The sequence below is a fragment of the Salvia hispanica genome, chromosome 1 (genome assembly GCF_029641045.1).
Source record: "Salvia hispanica isolate PSC_SH4W2 chromosome 1, Shi_PSC_v1, whole genome shotgun sequence".
In the NCBI taxonomy this organism is placed as follows: domain Eukaryota; kingdom Viridiplantae; phylum Streptophyta; class Magnoliopsida; order Lamiales; family Lamiaceae; genus Salvia; species Salvia hispanica.
In genome coordinates this window covers 67,416,757-67,441,504 of record NC_142692.1, presented here as the reverse complement: position 1 = coordinate 67,441,504, position 24,748 = coordinate 67,416,757, and the positions used below count along the sequence as shown (strand labels likewise).

Below are 24,748 nucleotides of genomic sequence, written 5' to 3'. Positions count from 1 at the left end.
CCCAACAAAATGTGAACAACTCAACATTGGATATTGGGCCACAAAAGCCCATGGTTTATGGATGTCCGTTTAAGCTAGCTAGGTATTGGACTTATTGAACACTTCTGCAATCATATCATTTGATTATATGTTATGTAGTGATTATAATGTGAGTACGTGAATATGACACCATTCCAACATACTAAGATTGTTAACATCTCAAAGAATAAAAAAAATAAATGATTTAGTGTTTAGGTTTAGGACCAAAAAGTCCCTAAATACAAAATAATCAAAACTCATAATCTTCAAACGAACTGAGAATCTCATGACACAAAGACCACACCCCTTTAACCGATCGACTCACGGTCGAATTATCACCTCATCTCGAATGCAATAGCGCCGCAGAAGCGGAAACAGAAGCACCAGAAGAAGAAGTGGCGGAAGAGCCATAACTATAACCCGAAGACGAATAAGTCGCATCAGACGCATAAATCAAAGAAGCAACACTAGATGGCGGCGGCGGGGCACCATAGGTAGGCACCGGCATTTTGGGCGGCAATTGTGGTGGAGCCTCCCCTTCGAACCCTAGAACCCGCACCACCTCCTTCATTGACGGTCGGAGCCCGTCATCCGGATGCGCGCACCACAACCCCACCACCATCAACCTCTCCATCTCCCTCTCATCATAACCTCCACACTCCTCCAAACTCACATCCGCCACCTCTAACGGCCGCCCCGTCCCGTACAACTCCCACACCCACTCCACTGTCCTCACCTGCCCCGATATAGGTCGCCTCCCTGTCGAAATCTCCAGCGCCACTATCCCGAAACTGTACACATCTGACTCCTTGCTCGCCCTTCCCGTCATCACGCACTCGGGCGCCATGTAGCCCATCGTGCCGGCTATGATCGTCGTCTGCGACCCCTTGTCATGGTCGATGAGCCTAGCCAGCCCGAAGTCGCCTAGCTTAGCATTAAAGGCCGAGTCGAGCATGACGTTACTCGACTTGATGTCTCGGTGGACCACGCACTGCTCCCACTCCTCGTGCAGGTACAGTAGCGCCGCCGCGAGCCCCCTTGCAATCTTGAACCGCGTCTCCCAGTTCAAAGGGGGATATTTTTTGTTGAAGAGGTGAGAGTCTAAGCTGCCATTTGGTTGGAGTTCATACACCAGAAGGAGCTCACGCCTCTCGTGGCACCAGCCTATGAGTTGTACGAGGTTCCTGTTGTACAAAACGACATTTTTTAGTGATTCTACTCAAATACTCCCTCTGTCCTTAAAAAATAGATTAGATATTTTCATGTTGAGCCGTCCCCCAAAATTAGACAAAGTCTAAATAAGGAAAGTTTTGATCAAACACACACAACTAATAATGTGGACCCACAATCCATTAACACTACTTCCACTATCTTTTTCTCCTTCTCTTTTTCTTTTTTCTATCTCTCCTTCTTTACCAGTTCTACATTACAACCCGTGACATATACAACTTTGTCAATTTTTAGAGGATGGAGAGAGTTTTTTTTAATTTGCATTCTTTTTTTTTTCTTTACCTTATTATAATTAATCAATGTTGTTTTGAACATTATTAAAAGATGTCAGTTTGAAAAAATTGAGAAAATTAGAAATTGAAAAACAACTAAATTCATCGCTTCTGATTATAGACAACACGATCGGTTTATGTTTATTATACCTGTGGCGTAGCCGGCTGATGATCTTCACTTCCGACGCGTACTCCTTAGCTCCTTGCTTTGAGTTCTTGGAAACCCGCTTCACCGCCACATACGAGTCCAGATTCTTCAAGAAGCCTCGGAAGACTCCGCCAAATCCGCCCTCACCCAGCTTGCTTTCCTCCGCAAAATTACCCGTGGCGGCCGCAAGCTCTCCGTAGGAGAATCTTCTAGGCCCACTCCCCTTCTCAAAATCCATCTCCATAGCCGAAACTTCCCCGTCCTCCTCATCCTCATCCTCATCCTCATCCTCATCCTGCAAATCCCCATTTCTCCCTCCTCTTTTCCTTCTCCATACCCAGTATCCCACCAAAACCAACCCAACCACCACCGCAGATAATAAACCCGCAATCAACCCGACCGGTTTGCTACCCGGTTCGGGGCCAGGGCCGGTTACATTATTACGTGGCGTATCCGCGATTTTCAGGTCCAGAGTGGAATTGAAACTCCATGATTTAACATTGTTTTTCTGAAAACAACTTCCCGTAGCCGCGGAGAATCCGATCTCGACAAACTCCGGTAGAAAATCCCGGAGGTCGACAGTGTGCTCTATACTCGAAACCCGAGCCGTCCGATTCACAAACTCCGTAAAATTCACCACAAACGTCTTAGAAGAAGACCTGTAACTAATCCAAGCCTCACTCACCCTCCCCTCCGTCAGATTATTCCTCCACGCCGCCGACTCGGCCGAGATCAGCGACCGGACATCGATCCCCACGTGCGGGAACACCGGGTCCCAGTGGTTCGTAAACGTGTCAAACTCAACCGCCACGAACGCGTCCACGGACACGTTCGCGGTGGCGTTGTGGAACGCGAGGCCGAGGCCGGCGCCGGAGGAGTTCGCCGGAATCGTGGAATTGACCGGAGAGAGGAAGAAGGCGAGCCCGTCGGCGGCGCAGTTGGGGTTTTCGGCCCTGATGACGAAGGAGAAGTAGGTGTCGAAGTCGGTCAAGTTGCCGGTGGCCTTGTCCCAGAGGTGCAGGGAATCAGCGTAGGTGGCGCGGCCGGTGCCGAGGGCGCTGAGGCGGCTGCTCTCGTCGGTGGTGACCTGGAGGCCTTCGCGGGAGATGTAGGCGTCGCCTTCGAGCATGATCTGGCGGTTGGAGTGCTCGGGGGCGATGGCGGAGAGGTTGAACGACAGCGGCGAAGATAAAGTGGTTGTGATGAGAAGTAGGAAATAGAGTGAATGGTTGATCATCTTCATCGTTGAAATTGAAGCAGCCATGGATGGATGTTGAAACCTCTGGTTTTGTTAGTTAGTTTGGCATTTATTTGGAGTAATTTAATGTGCAACGCGCCAAATGGAGCCCAAAATGTAATATATTATTCATCTAACATATTATTTTTTGAGTTATTTAAGCGAGTAGTAGTTGGATTAATAAGCTTGTTAAGTCTTTTTCTAGTTTGACTTAGTCTTAAAAATGTAGAATTAATACTCCATGCTTCCCCCAAATATTATCACTTTGACATGGCATGAATTTTAAAAAATGTAATGAAAACTGAGTTGAAAAAGTTAGTGGGATGTGAATCTTATTTTTATATATTAGTTTTATAATAAAATGTGAGTAGGAATGAATTAGTGGAATATGAGGTCCACTACCAAATATGGAAAATTTTGTGGGACGGACGGAAATGGAAAAATGGGACAAATTTTCAGGGAAGGGAGTATTTATTAAAGATATATCGAATTTTCTGTTTGGTATATTTTGTCGGGAGATTTCGGTACTGTAGAAATATAAATTTTCATATATTGCGGCATATTTAAAGTTTGAAATACACTGTAATTTAGCGTGCACCATGTATATACATTATTTTTGGTCTGACTGTAAATATCAAATATATCTAAATATGTATTTTCACTATACCGTACCAAAATCTAGTACCGTATATCATTGATATTTAAATTTATCATATCGAAAATTCGATATAATGATATATCAAAAATTTTGATAAAATGAGATATCGTCTGCACTCATACCAAATTTTTAGCACCAAATTATTTCACCTAGCAATTAAAGTTATATGGAATGTTTTCTATAGAGAAAATAAAAGTGTATACGATGAATATAAATCTGTGGAAAAGAATAAAGTGAATGAATGGTCTTTTGATTCCAATTCCTCTCACATTCCTGATGTGGCCCAGCTGCCTACCTACCTCAATTGAATATTTAACCCGGGGTCTTCGTCTCCAACAATCAATATAGTAAGAGTAGTATTTTTTTCTTTTCATTATTAAATACTTACAACTGTATCATTATGTTCATCACTTAGTTAAAATAGCAAATTTAAGTGGGATCAAAAGATCGACTAAGTAAAGGTAAACTAGTGTAATGTAAAGAGATTCCACAAAGAGATGGGGGACTCTTGGACTTTGCGGACAACGATATATTTTGTTTATCGCCATTTTACTTGCTTGAAAGTGTTTGTTGTACTGAAGTCGATGTACGACTATAGGCTTGTCTCATGTTGTTTGAACTTATGGCGTGTTGTTGCATTTCTCTTGCGTTTTCTGTTTTTATGTTATTTGATTGTGCTTATGATTAAACTTAGTTGTTGTTGTGTTTGTGATTTTTGTTTATTTGTATGTTAGATGATTCGTTGCTGATTTTTGTTGGACATGACTTGAGACTTGTTATCTAGGAGGCTCGAGCATTTTCTATTGCATCGAAAAAAAAGGAAAGAGTGAAACGATGATATATACCATCTTCACTTATTTATAATTTTGGTTAACTAAATTAAACTTAGCAGGATTCCCTATATTTATCTAATTTGTTTTCCAAATTAAATAATGCCCAGCTACTAAAAGACCAAATAAACCTAAGGCCCAGGTTATAAATTTCTATGGCTTAACTTAATTCACTTAAGAAGCAATAAATTTCTTTGATTTTTATTTTTTAATATTGCATCAAATATAACATGTATCATTAGCTTATTGTTAGTTTATAGCCGGAGAAGACTCGTTATACATAAATCCAGCCTTAAGGAATCTAATTTAAGTGCTTTATTAAGCTAGTCAAATTTCAATATATTCAAGTAAACTTTCGTCTCGATAACACCAACATTAAGTTGTTCCTTAATCATATTGTTAATTATTCTCTCACTACTAATTAAAATAGTCCGATACTTTGATCCCTATCGAACTAGGGTGTTTTAGTTCAACCAATTATATCGCAGCACTAATCATAGATCGAGTGCAAATATATATGTCATGTATATAATCCCTCGACACAACAACAAATTCATTTTTTATTAAAATTTTTTTTTTGCTATAAACACCTTCACGGTGGAGGGTAAAATTCAATTTTTATAGACATAAAATTACCAGAATTTATAGTACAAAGAAAAGCTACAGGTTTATTACAAAATTTGAAAAGTAAGAGAAAAAATGATGAAGATTAAATGAAATAATATTAGTAGACATTAGTAGACTCATTATAAGTAGAGTAATGTATGGTAAAAAATTTCTAAAAATTCAAATATTAGCGAACGAACCAATTTGGTAAAGGAAACTATTTTTGGTTTGAACTATGGGAAGATGGGTACAACTTTATCTTCAAAAGTATTAGTACAATAATAAATGACAATATATATCCTAAAATCTCATATTCAGATAAAGCATCTTACTTGAAGTGGAACAGAAAGAGCATGCGATAAACTTGAATTGGTTCAAATTTCGTGATTTTACATACATTCATTCCTACAGATTTCGAACATTTTTTATTATAAAAACAATTTTGTATCAATATTGGACTGGTATTTCAAGATTAAATTGGCCCAAATTACCAAATTAATCTTGTCAGTAATGGGCAAATTCTTCTTTACATTAAGCCGCCCAGCAAAACACCAGACAGTCCAGCCCAACAAAATGTGAACAACTCAACATTGGATATTGGGCCACAAAAGCCCATGGTTTATGGATGTCCGTTTAAAAGCTAGCTAGGTATTGGACTTATTGAACACTTCTGCAATCATATCATTTGATTATATGTTATGTAGTGTTAAATCAAAATACCTATTATAATGTGAGTACGTGAATATGACACCATTCCAACATAATAAGATTGCTTACGTCTCAAAGAATAAACAAAATAAATGATTTAGTGTTTAGGTTTAGGACCAAAAAGTCCCTAAATGCGAAATAATCAAAACTCATAATCTTCAAACGAACTGAGAATCTCATGACACAAAGACCACACCCCTTTAACTGATCGACTCACGGTCGAATTATCACCTCATCTCGAATGCAATAGTGCCACAGAAGCATCACCAGAAGCACCAGAAGAAGAAGTGGCAGTAGAGCCATGACTATAACCCGAAGACGAATAAGTTGCATTAGATGCATAAATCAAAGATGCAACACTAGATGGCGGAGGCGGAGCACCATAGGTAGGTACCGGCATTTTGGGCGGCAATTGAGGTGGCGACTCCCCTTCGAACCCTAGAAGCCGGACCACCTCCTTCATCGACGGGCGAAGCCCGTCATCCGGATGCGCGCACCACAACCCCACCACCATCAACCTCTCCATCTCCCGCTCATCATACCCTCCACACCCTTCCAAACTCACATCCGCAGCCTCCAACGGCCGCCCTGCCCCGTACAACTCCCACACCCACTCCACCGTCCTCACCTGACCCCATATCGGTCGCCTCCCCGTCGAAATCTCGAGCGCCACTATCCCGAAACTGTACACATCTGACTCCTTGCTCGCCCTTCCCGTCATCACGCACTCGGGTGCCATGTAGCCCATCGTGCCGGCTAGGATCGTCGTCTGCGACCCCTTATCGTGGTCGATGAGCCTAGCCAGCCCGAAGTCGCCTAGCTTAGCATTAAAGGCCGAGTCGAGCATGACGTTGCTCGACTTGATGTCTCGGTGGACCACGCACTGCTCCCACTCCTCGTGTAAGTACAGTAGCGCTGCCGCGAGCCCCCGTGCAATCTTGAACCGAGTCTCCCAGTTCAAAGGGGGATTTTTTTTGTTGAAGAGGTGAGAGTCTAAGCTGCCATTTGGTTGAAGTTCATACACCAGAAGGAGCTCACGCTTCTCGTGGCACCAGCCTATGAGTTGTACGAGGTTCCTGTTGTACAAAACGACATTTTTTAGTGATGCTACTCAAATACTCCCTCTGTCCCTAAAAAATAGACTAGTTGTTTCATTTTTAATCGTCCCCCAAAATTAGACAAAGTCTAAATAATAAAAGTTTTGATCAAACACACACCACTAATAATGTGGACCCACAATCCATTAACACTATTTCCACTACCTTTTTCTCCCTCTCTTTTCCTTTTTGTCTATTTCTTCTACTTTACCATTTCTACAATAAAACTCATGATATATACAACTTTGTCAATTTTTGAGGGACGGAGGAGTTTTTTTTTTTTTTTAATTCGCACTCTTTTTTTTTTTCTTGCCTTATTATAATTAATCAATGTTGTTTTGAACATTATTAAAAGATGTCAGTTTGGAAAAATTGAGAAAATTAGAAATTGAAAAACAACAAAATTCATCGCTTCAGATTACAGACAACACGATCGAGTTATGTTTATACCTGTGGCGTAGCCGGCTGATGATCTTCACTTCCGACGCGTACTCCTTTGCTCCTTGCTTCGAGTTCTTGGAAACCCGCTTCACCGCCACATACGAGTCCAGACTCTTCAAGAAGCCTCGGAAGACTCCGCCAAATCCGCCCTCACCTAGCTTGCTTTCCTCCGCAAAATTACCCGTTGCGGCCGCAAGTTCTCCGTAGGAGAATCTTCTAGGTCCACTCCCCTTTTGAAAATCCATCTCCATAGCCGAAACATCCCCGTCCTCATCCTCCCCATTTCTCCCTCCTCGTTTCCTTCTCCATAGCCAGTATCCCACCAAAACCAACCCAACCACCACCGCAGATAATAAACCCGCAATCAACCCGACCGGTTTTCCCGCCTGTTCGGGGTCAGGGCCGGGTTCATTACGTGGCGAAGGCGTATCCTCGGGGCCAGGGCTGGTGACATTACGTTCGATTTTCAGATCTAGAGTGGAACTGAAACTCCATGATTTGACATTGTTTGTCTGGAAGCAGGCTCCAGTCGCTGCAGAGAACCCGATTTCGACAAACTCCGGTAGAATAGTCCGGAGATCTACAGTGTATTCAATACTCGATAACCGAGGCGGCTGTACATTAAACTCATTAAAAGTGACTAGAAATTTCATGTTTGAAGAATTATAACTAATCCAAGCATCAGTTGTCTTCCCCTCCGTCAAATTGTTTCTCCACGGCGCATACACGGTGGAGTTCAGAGACCTTACGTCGATCCCCACGTGCTGGCCTTGCGGGTCGTCGAACTCAGAAGTAGAGAATGTGTCGAATTCGACCGCCACGAATGGGACTGGGGCCATTGGAGGAGCATGTGCGGCTGACCATGGGGCGAGGCCGAGGCCGGCGCCGGAGGAGTTCGCCGGAATCGTGGAATTGACCGGAGAGAGGAAGAAGGCGAGCCCGTCGGCGGCGCAGTTGGGGTCTTCGGCCCTGATGACGAAGGAGAAGTGGGTGTCGAAGTCGGTCAAGTTGCCGGTGGCCTTGTCCCAGAGGTGGAGGCGTTCGGCATAGGTGGCTCGGCCGGTTCCAAGGGCGCTGAGGCGGCTGCTCTCGTCGGTGGTGACCTGGAGGCCTTCTCGGGATATGTAGGCGTCGCCTTCGAGCATGATCTGGCGGTTGGAGAGGTTGGGGGCGATGGCGGAGAAGTTGAAGGACAGCGGTGAAGATAAAGTGGTTGTAATGAGAAGTAGGAAATAGAGTGAATGGTTGATCATCGTTGAAATTGAAGCTGCCATGGATGGATGGATTGAAACCTCTGGTTTTGTTAGTTAACATTTAATGTGCAACGCGCCAAATGGAGCCCAAAATTTAATCATGGAGGTTGATATATTATTCATCATCATATATTTATAAATTATTTTTTGATTTATTTATGTCGGTTGTAGTTGGATTAATTACTCTTTTTCTAGTTTGACTTGGTCTTGAAAATTTGGTATTTATTAAAGATATATCGAATTTTCAGTTTGGTATATTTTGTCGGCAGATTTCGATACCATAGAAATATAAATTTTTCATATATAGTGGCATATTTTTGGCAATTGATACTAAAAGATAATATTAGAACTATCCCACATCGGTATACAAAGAGAACTGAAATCAGTATATAAGTCTCATGGGCGCTCCTCCTATTACCAATTCGTTTTAGGATGGAACCCATGGGTCCGACCCTAAAATAGAATATCCATATGTAGAGCGCCGAGTATCAATGCAACGAACCCAGTTGGCATCCGAGTATCCAATAATGGAAGAGTCAGTACGATGAGTGAAGGTAGGCCGAAATGGATTGTTCCCTTGACATACCGGAGGATGCTTTTTCAAAGCTTGAAAATGATCATCTGTAGGAGACTGTAGAAATTGGCTGACAAGATTGACAACATATGACAATATTCAGAGATTCAACACTTTTCTTGTTCCCTTGACATACCGGAGGATGCTTTTTCAAAGCTTGAAAATGATCATCTGTAGGAGACTGTAGAAACTGGCTGACAAGATTGACAGCATATGACAATATTCAGAGGCAACACTTTTCTTCTTAGTATGGAGGACAAGCCGAAATTGATTGTTCCCTTGACATACCGGAGGATGCTTTTTCAAAGCTTGAAAATGATCATCTGTAGGAGACTGTAGAAACTGGCTGACAAGATTGACAGCATATGACAATATTCTGAGATTCAACACTTTTCTTCTTAGTATGGGCTTCTCTCAGAGTCGAGCAGACTCGTCATTATTCTACTTTCATCGGGGACGTCAACCATCTTTCTTCTTCTTTATGTGGATGATATCATCATCACGGGTAATGATCAATCTTTGCTGCAGAGGTTCATATCTCAGACTCATAAGGAGTTTGCCATTAAAGATCTTGGTCGACTCAACTACTTTCTTGGTCTTGAAGTTTCCTACACTCACGATGGACTTTTTATCGGCCAGGCTGATGGACTTAATATCGGAACCCATGGGTCCAACCCTGGATGACTATAGTTTGAGTCGGACCCGTAATGTCTCGATGTATCGACTGTGTGTTCCCGATGTGGTCTCGGTTTGAGGGGAGGTTTGTTGGGTGCAAACCTATCCCACATTTGATGAGTGAGGGAAGTTGGATTAGTATATAAGTGCTATCCATTCCTAATTAGTCTGAGGCCTTTTAAGGGTTGAGTGACCCATTTCTAATATGGTATCACTATTTCTTATCGTTTTCCTAAACAACAATACGATGAAGATTTAAAGAAGAGAAGAATAGAGAAAACAAACTGAAGTTCAAATGAGCAAGGTGTCGAGACAAGAAGATTTTGTTAGAGGATGTATTCATGCAACGACGAGAGATCGTTTCGTGATTTAAATTAATATAGTCTAATCTTGCGTAATTTCCCAAAAGTACCGACACGACGGAGATGATCTTTATACCTTGCTGAGGAGCACGAGAATTATAGCAATGTCCTACAAGAATGACGTTTATGACATGCCAAGAATATTATAGAGATATGACTTTCAACTATAGTGTTAATTTTAACGATATAAGGAAGCTGCTTGGAATTTGGAAGACAAGAAGATGATGGAGAAATATTATATTCAAGGACGTAAGCAAATTTCGGGATGAAATTTTTGTTAAGATGGGTAGATTGTAACACCCCGACTTTTTCTACCTTTTTAGTTGTTCTTGAACGGAGGTCGCTTGTGTAGCCGAAAATTTTTGCCTTAAATTCTTTTCGATGTTGATGGAATGGGCTAGAGTTTTTATTATTGAATTTGGGCTAGGATCTTTTTCTTTATTTGTGTAGATCCCAATTCTTCGTAACCAACTTTTGGAAGTCCTTTTCAACTTCATTTGGGCCTAGTACAATTATTCCTTTTGGCCAATTTGAAATCCAATTGTTATGAGCCCAAATTATTTATTAATTTTTCACCCCACTTTGAATATGCAAGAATTTAACGTGAGATTTCTCTCACCCAATTTCTGTTCCACAAAATCCGGCATTAACGTGAAATCCCGGGCTTGGCATCGCCCCCAGACGTAGATACGCATTGTATCGAACTGGGTAAACAATTCGTTGTGTTCATTCTCCTTTATATTTGTGATTGCCTGTGTTTATTGGTGCAGGGGTTCGACGTAGGTGGCGCGGCCAGTGCCGAGTTCGCTGAGGCGGCTCTTGTCGTTGGTGGTGACCTGGAAGCCTTCTGAGAAAATATAGGCGTCGCCTTCGATCATCATCTTCTCCAACAAATGGCATGAAACTTCCAGTAAAAACAGAGTGAGAACGTAAATTGAAACGAAGCGAACGGATTTAAAAGCAACAAAACTGAAGAACAATTAAAACTAAGGTAGATCTACGACGACTAGACGAAGTAAAGTAAAAAGAAAGCAGAAAATTCAGAATCCATGCAAAACTTGGTTTCCCCTGTTCAGATCCAGACTCCGGATGCTAAATCCACTCCGGATCCAAGCATCCGAAACAAACTCCTTCCAAAATTATATCCATAACTACAGATTCGCCGATTCACCACAGATCAACTACAAAAGCACAAATCCACAACCTATTTCCCAGATCAAGCACAGAAACATCCAAACAGAGAATAACAATCAACCTCTGAAATTTAACTAAAACATAGAATCAACGTATATCAACACAAAATCAACACCATCAAGACGTAAAATAAGCTTCATAAACAAACGATAAGTAACAGAGAGCAATCGACTTCGGAACGTGAAGTTCGACGAAATAAAAGCGCAAAAAAAACTGAATGTAAACTGATTATATCTTCGCCCTTCGTGAGGACGGTGTTTGTAACATCCCGAATTTCCGAACCCTAATTTTAGAGCCCTAGAATTTATAATTGATGACGTGGGAGATGTGAATTATTTGATAAGTGAATTTATTGCATGAGTTTCTTTGACCAGGAAGTTTGAAAAGTCAAAATTGTTGACTATGTGATGTGGCATGTGATTTATTAAATTATGAGGTGAATTAATTGTTTAAGGGTGAGTGGGAATATTAGAGAAAATTTCCATAAATACTAGCCATTTTTGATCCCCTTGATTTTTGAAGAAGAAATTCTATTTTTTCCGGATTTAATTTAATTCTTGGGATATTTATCCAAATTAAATCCAAGACTCAATTATTCCTTATTTTAAAGAGGGAAAAATCGGCCCCCTTATTTCTTGGTGATATTCGAAAATCACCTATTTTGGGAAGGAAAGAATTATTTTATTTTTAGTTGATCCCTTATTTGATTTCCTTCCATACCTAGAATTAAAATATTCTACTAAATATTTCCATACCTCAAGAGATCTTGTCATATCTTATTTTAGTTAATATTCAAAATCCATGTCTTATTTAAAAAGGCTACTACATGCCTATTTCAATCCCAAGTTGAGAGAATTCTTATTTTTATTTTGCTCCGTGATATTTTATTCTACTCCGTAAAATATACCAAAACAAAATCTTGGCTAATTAAAAAGCCTAATTTTCGACACCTACATGCCTTGGAACCCTAGATCTTATTTTTATTTTTTCTTCCCTACTCCACAATATTTTATTGTGTAGAATCAAATCTTACCAAATATTCTATTTATTTACCTAAATATTTTATTGAGCACTATAAATAAGAGAACCCCTAACCCTAGCCCCATAATTTTCGCCCCCCACCCATACTACACGCCCCCTCTCTCTTCTCCACGCTCTCTCAATTTTCTTCTACTTTTCTTCAATAATCCTTCAACCTTTGAGAAGAATTGAAGTTTGATCCAAGAATCTTAAAGAACCGAGTCTAATACTTAATTTCTACCGTTCGTTTTTCTCATAAGGTATTTTTATATTCATCTTCTTCTTTCTAACCGATTCCTCTTCTTTCTAACCGATTAATCGGTATTCTTGAACTCTCATGCATCTTGTTTGAGTGAACGTGGGATAAAGGGGATATGGAAACATGTATGCATGTGTGTGGCGTGTGTGGGTGTGCGTGTTGTGTGTGAGTTGTGTGTTGGCAAAACACTCTTGTGTGACATATGTTGGTGTTAAACCTAGAGTTGAGATGCGGATGAAACTTATGCGATGAACATGACTTTGATTGATTAATGATGCGAAAATAGATCGGTGGGAAAAGCGAAAAACGTTGAGACATGCATGGGTTAGGGGTTTGTAATGAATCTGATTTGTGACATGTGCCTATGTGATTAAAAAGGTGAAACCTCAGTTGCGAAGCCGGATAACAAGGGAAAGAACTTACTTGAAACCTAAGCAGTTGAGGTGGGCTTTATTCTTAAACTCTTTTATGTTGCAAATTTATGAAAGTGGAGAAATAAGGGTGGTTTAACTGTTATGCCATGCCTATGTCTGTTTTGTTGTGATATTATGCGCTTGATGCCCAGTTTAAGAGTTCGCTCCATTGGGCTATAGGGCTATGAATATGTTAAACGAATTCGGGCCTGAGTATGGGCCGCAAACCCTACCGGGCTGTGTACACGAGGGGATCGGGAGCCGTCCTTGCTAGTCGGCCGGTCTCGTGGGCGAAAAGTGTGGCCACACTTTCGTCGCACTATGGAAAGATTGTGATTGTGATTGAGATTGTGATTGTGGATATTGATGAGAAAGCGGGGAGATGTTTGACTGGCAAGTCTATGGAAAATATATTTTTGTGATACTCGTGATATTCTCTTATAACTGCTTAAAACTCGAGTTCACTATGGTAAGGGTGGCATAACTTATAAAACGTTTTGGCAATGAGCTCACTGAGTATTTCAAAATACTCAGCCCTGCATGTGTTTTCCTTATGTGCAGGTTGAACGATGACGAGCGGTGGCGGGTGTTGAGCATGATAACTAATTAAGATGGATGTTTTGAACTTCAAGCGTAGTTGTGTCTTCATACATGGCTGCTCTTTCTCTTGGTCGTTTTCCGCTGAAATTACTTTGAAACACTTATGATTATTTTGGATATTTCGCACTCTCTTTTCGGTTTAGAGGCCTGAGACTTTCTTGTGGTTTTTATCTTGGAAACTATGTCATACTCTTGAGATTTTTTATCGTAATTTATGATACCTTCCTTTTTCTTATTTAAGCTTCTAGGTTAAGTTGTTGCTTTAATGCTCTGATAGTTCCTTTAATTATTTTGGTCAAAACTCTTTAGATGAAACCCTAGCCTATTTTTACTTCTTTTAAGTTCGTTTGGTAGCAGTCGCCGCATTTATTGTACCTTAGGAGGGCGGGCAGTTACAGTGTTACCACTGACTTTCTCCGAAAATGAAACCCCTAACTACCCCAAAATTTCCATTTTTCCCAAGTGTGTGAGTGTGTGTGTGAGATGAGAGCTAAAATCCTCCTTTTCGTGTGCTGCATGCTCCTCCTTATATAGGCGTGGAAGTGGGTCCAGCAGGATGTGAATAGTCTTCGTTACCCTCAGCTTTGGACTTCCTTCGTCTAGCCCTTTTTCTCTTCAATTCTGCTCATTTCCCTTCGCTTTCCCTCGCCGGTCCACTGCCTCCAGTTCTTCCTGGACCTAGCGATTCCTTCACACACTTGGCTTAAAACTTGTCTTAGACCTAGTAAAAAGGTGATTTTTCACCACATAACTGATGCATAAAATTAGCCTTAACAAGCACCAAATAATTTCACCCTGCAATTGAAGTTATATGGAGTGCTGCAGAGAAAATAAAAGTCAAATGTATGTGAAGAATATAAATATGTGGAAAAGTAAAAATTGAATGAAGGATTATTAGTATTACAGTCTATTAGGGCTCGTTTTATAGCATGGATTGGATATAAGGTCTAGCTGTCTGCCACAATTGAATATTCAACCTGTGGTCTCAAAAAAGAGATTAAAAAAAAAAAAAAAAAAAAAAACAATAAAAGGAGTAGTACAATATTCCTCCTTGTTTATATCACTTTTTTTCCCCTTTTTGTCACTGAATGCTTACAATAGCAAATTTAGGTGGGAAGGTCGACTAAATAGAGATACACTAGCGTAATGTAAAGAGAGAACGCACAAAGAGGAGCATGGGGGACTCTTGACTGTGTGTGCAAACAGTGGTATATTTTGCTTATCACCATTTTACTTGCTTGAAATTGTTTGTTGCATAAGGAAAAAGGAAGGAGTGAAACGATGATTTACCATCTTCACTTATTCTTAATTTTGATTGACTAAATTAACTCTCATTGGTAACTTAACACTAAACAGTCAAAATATCTACAGTCTACTCTACGTAGCAAGAGATTGGACTTCCCTAAGTTTATCCAATTTTCGGCCCAAAGATAAATTAAATAATGCCCAGCTATTAAAAGACCAAATGAACTTAATTAATTCACATGGAGTATTATATACTGTCATTAGGGTCCTATTCTAATGCTTATAGTACCCTAATCCAAAATCAAGACTAAATCTTCACCATTGAATTTTAAAATGAGTGGATGAGATTAAAGCTCACAAATCTCAATAAATAGTTGACAAAATATCAACAAAAGAGTAATATCGTCATTATGTTATCATATGATAATTTTCGTGAGTGTTTTTTATATCAACATTGTGTATTACAAATATCAACAATATGACATTAGAATATCAATACAAGGATAACAAAATATCAACACATTTTTATTGAGATTGAACATGCATAATATTCAGATTTTGTCTACAATATATTGAGATTTTTTGTTGCATTTATTGATAAAAGCTGCTTATCAACATGTACGAAAATTGAAATATAATTTATCAAATTTCATCACCCGAACATCGTCGGAACATATGCAATTGAGATCTCGTTGGAATCCTTATTAAATTATCTTTAATTTGATATATTTTTTGCGAAAAAATAATTTAAATTGAGAGAGTTACGTAAATTTAAAGTTTAGAGATGATTTTGAGGAGAGAGAAAGTAGTTAGTTATAATTACATGTAAGATTTGACATTAATACCCTTTTTATTTAATTAATAATTATTTAAATTTAAAATATATTACACTTGACATTATATTAACCACAAGATCTTCTAATCTAATGGTTGAAAATTGGTCTCAATTTTGGATTGGTAATTAGTTAGCAATTGATTACATCTCCCTGTCATTATTAGAAATTTCATTTTGTTGCAATATAAGTCTTAATAAATGTTAAAAAAAGTGGTTAAAAAAAATTTAATAGAATTATAAATCTGACTATTTAAAAATAAATTATGAGTGGAATGCAGACTTTATTACTATTTATAATAAAGATGAATCGAGACTTCTATTCACGCACGGAATAAAATAGAAAAACAAGACTTCTAATCCTGGACGGAGGGAGTATTCATTTCTACCACATCGAATTAAATAATATATTCATATAAAATTAGTATTTGATATAATATGCAGTGCACAAAGATAAAATGATTTCGAGCATTTGTCGCTCCATATCCTGTTTGGCTCCACGCCATTTTCACTCTCTTCTCCTGCAGAGAAATACAAATGAGAATCAACAATTTACACTTTCAATGCTTCCTTTTTAGTGAGATTAATCTGAAATTTTACCGGAATTCAGCAGCTTGCAATGAGTGATCAGAGATATGATCGTTTCCTCGCCATTGATTGATGTTGAGGTTGAGCTATTCTTCATCTCTGATACAAATCCAAAAATTAACTCGCTAGTCTTAAAATAAAATGGCAAATCAATAAATCGCGCACACAAGACACGCACCTGTGGTGAAAAAACCAATGATTAGAAGCAACGATGTGACGGAAAAATATACACGATTCTCACATTTACACTTTCATTGTAAAACCTCTCATTCACTTACGATTTTAGCTGCCCTTTAATTATACATTTTTAATTTAATATAATTTTTTATTTAAATTAGAATCTTGTAAATTTATTCAAAACTCTCCCAAAACTCCCCAATTATATATTGTATGTATTGATATCATTATATTATTTAACTAATAAACAACATATCCTAAAATCTCTTAAATACTTGGAGCGGAAAGAGCATGTGCTAAACTTGAATTGGACCAAATTTCCTGATTTTACATACATATTTATTCCTACATATTTCGAACATTTTTTATTTTAAAAACGATGTTGTATCAATATCGGACTGGTCATTCAAAATTAAATTGGTCCAATTACGAAATTAATCTTGTCAGTAATAGGCAAATTCTGCTTTACATATACCAACCCAACAGAATGTGAACAACTCAACACTGGATATTGGGCCACAAAAGCCCATGGTTTATAGATGTCCATTAAGCTAGCTAGGTATTGGACTTATTGAACACTTCTGCAATCATATCGTTTGATTATATGTAGTGTTAAATCAAAATACCTATTATAATGTGAGTACGTGCATATTGACATTATTCCAACATAATCAGATTGTTTACATCTCAAGAATAAACAAAATACTCCCTCCGTTCCATAGCAGTAGAGTCATTTTGCCATTTTTGTACGTTTCATAGTAGTAGAATCATTTCCTTTTTTGGTAAAAGTCAACACATTTCTTCTCACCTACTTTACTCTCTCTTACTTTATTCTCTCTACATCTCTCTACCTTTTTCATTTCCTACTTTATTCTTCATTTACTTAACTCACCTAACACAACTTTTTCTTAATCTCCGTGCCGTAAAGAAATGCCTCCACTACTATGGAACGGAGGGAGTAAATGATTTAGTGTTTAGCTTTAGGACCAAATGTCCCAAGGGCGAAATAATCAAATCTCATAGTCTCCAAACAAGAGTCTCCTGACACAAGACCGCACCCCTTTAACCGATCGACTAACGGTCGTATCATCACCTCATCTCGAATGCAATAGCGCTGTAGAAGCATCAACAGAAGCACCAGAAGAAGAAGTGGCAGTAGAGCCATGACTATAACCCGAAGACGAATAAGTCGTATCAGAGCCATGACAATAACCCGAAGACGAATAAGTCGTAACAGATGCATAAATCAAAGACGCAACACTAGATGGCGGCGGCGGAGCACCATAGGTAGGTACCGGCATTTTGGGCGGCAATTGAGGTGGCGACTCCCCTTCGAACCCTAGAACCCGCACCACCTCCTTCATTGACGGTCGAAGCCCATCAACCGGATGCGCGCACCACAACCCCACCACCATCAACCTCTCCATCTCCCTCTCATCATACCCCTCCAAACTCACATCCACCGCCTCCAACGGTCGCCCCGTGCCGTACAACTCCCACACCCACTCCACCGTCCTCACCTGCCCCCATATCGGTCGCCTCCCCATCGAAATCTCCAGCGCTACTATCCCGAAATTGTACACATCCGACTCCTTGCTCGCCCTTCCCGTCATGACGCACTCGGGTGCCATGTAGCCCATCGTGCCGGCCAGGATCGTCGTCTGCGACCCCTTGTCGTGGTCGATGAGCCTGGCCAGCCCGAAGTCGCCTAGCTTAGCATTAAAGGCCGAGTCGAGCATGACGTTGATCGACTTGATGTCTTGGTGGACCACGCACTGCTCCCACTCCTCGTGCAGGTACAGCAGCGCCGCCGCGAGCCCCCGCGCGATCTTGAACCGAGTCTCCCAGTTCAATGGGGGATTTTTTCTATTGAAGAGGTGAGAGTTTAAGATGCCATTTGGTTGGAGTTCATACACCAGAAGAAGCTCACACTTCTCGTGGCACCAGCCTATGAGTTGTACTAGGTTCATGTTGTACAAAAACGTCAATTTTTAGGGATGTTGTTTTGAAAACATGATCGATTTATGTTTATACCTGTGGCGTAGCTGGGTGATGATCTTCACCTCCGACACGTACTCCTTTGCTCCTTGCTTCGAGTTCTTGGAAACCCGCTTCACCACCACATACCAGTCTAGATTCTTCAAGAAGCCTCGGAAGACTCCACCAAATCCGCCCTCGCCTAGCTTGCTTTCCTCCGCAAAATTACCGATGGCGGCCACAAGCTCTCCGTAGGAGAATCTTCTAGGCCCACTCCTGTAGAGATTAATTGCTTAGTTGCAATTAAGTAGTTGATGATTGTGAGCCGTTCGATGGCATAGCTGATTTGAGATCAGATCCTAGCCTTAGGATCATTTTTGTTTTGTTGTTTAGTTAGTTTGAGCATAAGAAAGGGGGTTATGGCTTTTGAGCATTTCAATTGTAATTTTCCCGATTTGAATCAATACACAAAAATTCCTCCCAGAAAACTCTCGCGATCTCATTCTTCTTCCCTTTCATTTCTTTGTCACCTTCGATCAACAATCCTTCAAGTGGCGCCGTCTGTGGGAAGGGCGGAGGTGGCGGCCTATTATTGAGATCGATTGAGCTCACGATCGAAAACGATGGCTTCAAGATTTGAGGCCGAAAAATTCACCGGCAAGAATGATTTCAGTCTATGGAGGATGAAGGTCCGAGCGATGCTGATTCAATAAGGGATGGCAGAGGCGTTGAATAAGGATGATCCGACGGTGGTGCTCGACGAGAAAGCCATGGCTAAGCGAGCAGATATTCTTGCTAAAGCACACAGTGTTGTGGTGTTGAGTCTCGGTGACAAGGTTCTCCGAGAGGTGTCGAAGGAGACCACGGCGTTGGGGATCTTTGAGAAATGCGAAGAGCTGTACATGACAAAATCGCTTGCGAATCGGCTCTTTATGAAGCAACGATTGTATGCTTATCGGTTTTCGGAGGAGAGGAACATTATGGAGCAATTGGAAGGTTTCAGTAAGGCTATAGACGATCTTGAGAACATTGACGTTAAGATTGAGGATGAAGACAAGGAAATTCTTCTACTAAATGCCTTGCCAAAGGTGTATGATCAAATGAGGGATGCGATTCTCTTTGGCAGGGAAGGGACTGTCACATTGCAACAAGTCTAGTCAGCGTTGAGATCCAAAGAGCCCCAAAGAAATGGAGATCCTGCAAATGCATCAGCTCCAGAAAGCTTGAATATAAAGAAATTCAAGGCAAAAAAGGGGTTCAAGAAGGAGAAAGAAGCCCTAAAATCTGGTGGCAGTGAGCAGAAGGAGACTCAGGCTTGCCATTGGTGCAAGAAGCCCGACCATTTGAAGAAAGATTGCTTCGCTTGGAAGAGAAAGCAGACACAAGAAGGTACAAATCCCAAACCTAGCTCTGATCGTATTGAGGAACAAGAAACTACACATGCATTGAATGTCATGGAGAAATTGTGTGGTGAGAACTGGATTCTAGATTCAGGGTGCAGTCTGCATATGTGCCCAAGTCTTGAACTATTTGAGGAAATCTCAGAGGCTCATGGGTCTATTGTGTTGGGGAATAATCAAGTGTGCCAAATCAAGGGAATTGGAAAGATTCGATTCAGATTAGATGATAACTCAACTGCCATCTTGAGTGAAGTGAGGTACATCCCTGAGGTGAAAAGAAACCTAATCAGCCTTGGATTGCTGGAAAGAAAAGGATGCTCCTTCCATTCATCTGATGGGAGCATGGAAATAAGGAAGGGTGGAGTTGTGATCATCAAAGGAAGGAGGAATGGTAGCTTATATTACCTCTGTGGATCAGCCATCAGAGCAACTAATCTGGTAAAGTAAGTCAAGTCAAAATCCATTGAGCTCTGGCATATGAGGCTAGGACATTCAGCTGATGGAAGTATCAGAGAACTAATGAAAAAAGAAGTGATCCATGGCACTGAGGAGAGAATTGGTCCACAGTGTGAGGAGTGTATCCTTGGCAAAGCAAAGAAACTTCCATATCAGAAAGGTATACACACTTCTAAGGCTCCTCTAGACTATGTGCATAGTGACTTGTGGGGGCCATCCCCGGTCTTGTCAGTTGGTGGAGGCAAATACTACATGACTATAATAGATGACTACTCTAGGAAGTATTGGGTGTATATACTTAAAGAGAAGTCAGAAGCTTTCTCTAAGTTCAAAGAGTGGTGTGCTGTTGTTGAAAAGGAGAAAGGATGTGTGGTGAAATGCTTAAGGACTGACAATAGTTTAGAATTTGTGTCCAAAGAATTTGATTCATACTGTCTGGGTAAGGGAATAAAAAGACACAGAACTGTTCCCTTAAACCCTCAACAGAATGGAGTTGCAGAAAGGGCTAATAGAACTATTATGGAGAGGGTGAGATGCATGTTGTTCACTTCAGGCATGGAAAAGAGGTTTTGGGCAGAAGCTGTGGCTACTGCAGTGAAGTTGATCAATAAGTGTCCATCCTCTAGTATTGATGGGGACACTCCAGACCTGAGGTGGTATGGCAGCTATGGAGATTATTCTAATCTGAGGATTTTTGGGAGCAAGGCCTATGCATATTTAAAGCAAACGAAGTTAGATGCAAGGGCCTTGAGGTGTGTGATGTTGGGATATCAGTCAGGAGTAAGGGTTATAGGCTCTGGCCTGGGAATCAAAAAGTCATTATTAGCAGGGATGTGATATTTACTGATATGCCTTTTAAAAATGTAGAGAAGCCTAGTGAGGAGTCTCAGCTTGGTTCTAGTTTTGAGGTGGAGGCTAAGGGAGCATCTGATGACAGTGTTTCATCTGATACATCTGATCAAGATAAACTTGAAAATGAGGCTGAACTTCCTGATTTGAGGGATTATCAGCTAGCTCGAGACAGAACCAGAAGGCAGAATGTAAGACAACCATCCAGATATGCTGACTCGGAAATGCTCTATTTTGCTTTGTCTATTGCTGAGGAAATAGAGTTCTTTGAACCTGCTTCATACAAGGAAATAGAGTTCTTTGAACCTGCTTCATACAAGGAAGCAATGAACTGCAGGGAAAGGGACAAATGGCTGAAAGCAATGATAGATGAAATCGATTCCCTCATTAAAAATGGCACCTGGGTTCTGGTGGACAGAGTGGATGGCAGGAAGTTTGTCAGTTGCAAATGGCTATTTAAAAGGAAGATTGAGTCAGCTGACAATGAGAAGATAAGGTTTAAAGCCAGGTTAGTAGCTCGGGGATTTACACAAGAGCATGGTGTTGACTATCAGGAAGTGTTTTCACCTGTACTTAAACACACTTCTATAAGGATTTTGTTGGCTGTGGTTGCAAAGATGGACTGGGAGCTTGAGCAATTGGATGTAAGAACTGCATTCTTACATGGGGATCTAGAAAAGACCATATATATGTCTCGGCCAGAAGGCTTTGTCAAGCCAGGTATGGAGAACAAAGTGTGTTTGCTCAAAAAGAGCATATATGGCTTTAAGCAAGCCAGTAGACAATGGCATAAGAAATTTGATGGCCATGTGTTGAGAAATGGATTTGTGAGGTCTAAATATGATGAATGTGTATATATAAAGAAGAGGAAAGGAGTTGTTGTTGCTTATTTGCTGCTATATGTAGACGATATGTTGGTGGCAGGGGCATCAAAGCTGGAAGTTCAGAAGGTGAAGGATGACCTGGGCTCAGCTTTTGATATGAAGGATCTAGGTGGAGCTAAGAGGATTTTGGGAATGAATATAGTCAGAAATAGAAGAAAGAAGGAAATTTGGCTGAACGAAAGTGACTACATTTCCAGAATAATCTCTAAGTTCAGAATGAGAGATTCCAAGACAACAGGAACACCCATGGCTGTACACTTCAGATTATCTATGGAGCAGGCACCAAAGGATGAAGAAGAAAGGCTGGAGATGCATCAATTCCATATGTAAACATTGTGGGGAGTGTGATGTATGCAATGATTGGAACTAGGCCAGATGTGGCACAAGCTATCAGTACTACCAGATTTATGAGCAACCATGGCAGAGAACATTGGCTGGCTTTAAGATGGATACTAAGATATCTTAAGGGAGCTGGAAACTTAGGGATTCTATTCAAGCCTGGTGCAGATACTAAAAGTGAGGCTTTAATGGGATTCTGTGATAGTGATTTTGCTTGGAGTGTTGATACTAGAAAGTCCCAATCCGGCTACATATTCACCATGTATGGTGCTGCAGTGAGCTGCAAATCGGGCCTGAAAAATGTGGTGGCCCTATCTACAACCGAGGCTGAGTACATTGCCCTTACATCGTCTGTGAAGGAAAGCTTTTGGCTTAAGGGGATTGCTGCTGATTTTGGGGTGGAGCAGCAAGCAATACCTATAGGTTGTGACAACAATGAGGCTTTGAGTTTGGCAAAGCACCAAGTGTTTCATGAGCGTAGCAAGCACATTGATGTGCGGTTACATTTTGTTAGAGAGGAAGTTGAGAAAGGAAGGGTGAAGCTCTTCAAGGTCGACATTGCAGAGAACCCTGCAGATATGCTCACAAAGCCACTAGCTAAGGAGAAGTTTGAACTTTGTCTGAAACTGGTTGGCTTGTGCAGATACTGATAATTCCATCTAAGCAATGAAGGTGGAGATTTGTAGAGATTAATTGCTTAGTTGCAATTAAGTAGTTGATGATTGTGAGCCGTTCGATGGCATAGCTGATTTGAGATCAGATCCTAGCCTTAGGATCATTTTTGTTTTGTTGTTTAGTTAGTTTCGGCATAAGAAAGGGGGTTAGGGCTTTTGAGCATTTCAATTGTAATTTTCCCGATTTGAATCAATAAACAAAAATTCCTCCCAGAAAACTCTCGCGATCTCATTCTTCTTCCCTTTCACTTCTTTGTCACCTCCGATCAACAATCCTTCAACTCCCCTTCTGAAACTCCATCTCCATTGCCGAAACATCCCCGTCCTCCTCCTCATCCTCATCCTCCTCGCCCCCATTTCTCCCTCCTCTTTTCTTTATCCATAGCCAGTATCCCACCAAAACTAGCCCAACTGCTGCCGCCGCAGATAAACCCACAATAAACCCGACCGGTTGCTACCCGGTTCAGGTTCAGGGCCCGTAACATTATTACGTGGTGAGTCCACAATTTTCAGATCCAGAGTGGAATTGAAACTCCATGATTTAACATTGTTTTTCTGAAAACATTCTCCCGTCGCTGCAGAGAACCCGATTCGACATACTCCGGTAGATAATCGCGGAGATCGACAGTGTACTCGAAACCCGAAACCCGAGCCGTTCGATCCACAAACTCCGTAAAATTAACCAAAAACTTCTTAGAAGAAGACCTATAACTAATCCAAGCCTCACTCACCCTCGCCTCCGTTAGATTATTCCTCCACGGCTCCGACGCGGCGGAGATCAGGGACCGCACGTCGAACCCCACGTGCCGAAAAGGCGGATCCCAGGGGTTCGCAAACGTGTCGAACTCAACCCGCCACGAATGGGTCCACAGACACATTCGCGGTGGCGTTGTGAAATGCCCGACCAAGGCTGGCGCCGGAGGAATTCTCCGGAATAGAGGAATTAACCGAAGCTAGAAAAAAAGCGAGCCCGTCGGCTTCGCAGTTGGGGTCATCGGCCTGGATGACGAAGGAGAAGTGGGTGCGGCGTAGGTGGTGCGGCCGGTGCCGAGGGAACTGAGGCGGCTGCTCTCGTCGGTGGTGACCTAGAGGCCTTCTCGGGAGATGTAGGCGTCGCCTTCGAGCATGATCTGGCAGTTGGAGTGCTCGGGGGCAATGGCAGAGAGGTTGAACGATAGCGGCGCAGATAAATTTGTTGCGATAAGAAGTAGGAAATAGAGTGAATGGTTGATCATCGTTGAAATTGAAGCAGCCATGGATGGATGGATGGATATTGAAACCTTTGGTTTTGTTAGTTTAGCAGCATTTTAAAAACCGGTTTGGACCGGCCGGTCGGACCGGTTCGGTCGCGAACCGGTGACCTCTCTGGTCCAATTCACCATATAAAATCGGTGGAGCTTTGAACCGTTTAGGACCGAGTGAACCGGCCGATTGGACCAAAAACTGGGAACCGGTCTAACCGGTTACTTTTAACAATTTAAAAAAAAATTACACTAAACTTTCATTGCATATTAACTCATACTTGTATTGGACCTATGAATTTATAAAAACTAGCTTAAAAAATCATTTGTGTCTTTCTTTATAGAAGTATTCCACAAGATTGTTCTTTCATTTTTCAATGCGGAATGAAAAGCTTGTTTTATAGTCATCTTTTACAATCTTTTGCCTTTTCTTTTCAATGTGGGATGTAGTTTGTTTTGTTAATATGTACTACTTCGTACTATATCAACTA

General features: G+C 41.0%; 2 protein-coding genes and 1 pseudogene across 2 annotated transcripts; all 3 read right to left on the bottom strand.

Annotated features, from left to right (window-relative positions):
* Positions 1 to 206: 206 nt before the first annotated feature.
* On the bottom strand, positions 207 to 2,997 carry LOC125185630 (L-type lectin-domain containing receptor kinase IX.1-like). The gene is made up of 2 exons (XM_048082188.2): positions 1,671 to 2,997; positions 207 to 1,202 (listed from the first exon to the last, which is right to left on the bottom strand). Exons 1-2 carry the CDS (start codon positions 2,930 to 2,932, stop codon positions 359 to 361), a joined length of 2,106 nt encoding a protein of 701 aa, XP_047938145.2. The 5' UTR covers positions 2,933 to 2,997; the 3' UTR covers positions 207 to 358.
* A 2,747-nt stretch (positions 2,998 to 5,744) lies between these two features.
* On the bottom strand, positions 5,745 to 8,565 carry LOC125217516 (L-type lectin-domain containing receptor kinase IX.1-like). The gene is made up of 2 exons (XM_089056803.1): positions 7,255 to 8,565; positions 5,745 to 6,783 (listed from the first exon to the last, which is right to left on the bottom strand). Exons 1-2 carry the CDS (start codon positions 8,517 to 8,519, stop codon positions 5,940 to 5,942), a joined length of 2,109 nt encoding a protein of 702 aa, XP_088912929.1. The 5' UTR covers positions 8,520 to 8,565; the 3' UTR covers positions 5,745 to 5,939.
* Positions 8,566 to 17,531: 8,966 nt separating this feature from the next.
* On the bottom strand, positions 17,532 to 24,251 carry LOC125185640 (L-type lectin-domain containing receptor kinase IX.1 pseudogene; annotated as a pseudogene).
* Between the last annotated feature and the right edge of the window lie 497 nt (positions 24,252 to 24,748).

Excerpts from the sequence above, each read along its gene's own strand:
- LOC125185630 (XM_048082188.2), bottom strand. The coding sequence starts at position 2,932 with ATGGCTGCTTCAATTTCAACGATGAAGATGATCAACCATTCACTCTAT. Across the intron at positions 1,203-1,670 it reads ATCAGCCGGCTACGCCACAG|GAACCTCGTACAACTCATAG; the intron begins GTATAATAAACA and ends TTTGTACAACAG.
- LOC125217516 (XM_089056803.1), bottom strand. The coding sequence starts at position 8,519 with ATGGCAGCTTCAATTTCAACGATGATCAACCATTCACTCTATTTCCTA. Across the intron at positions 6,784-7,254 it reads ATCAGCCGGCTACGCCACAG|GAACCTCGTACAACTCATAG; the intron begins GTATAAACATAA and ends TTTGTACAACAG.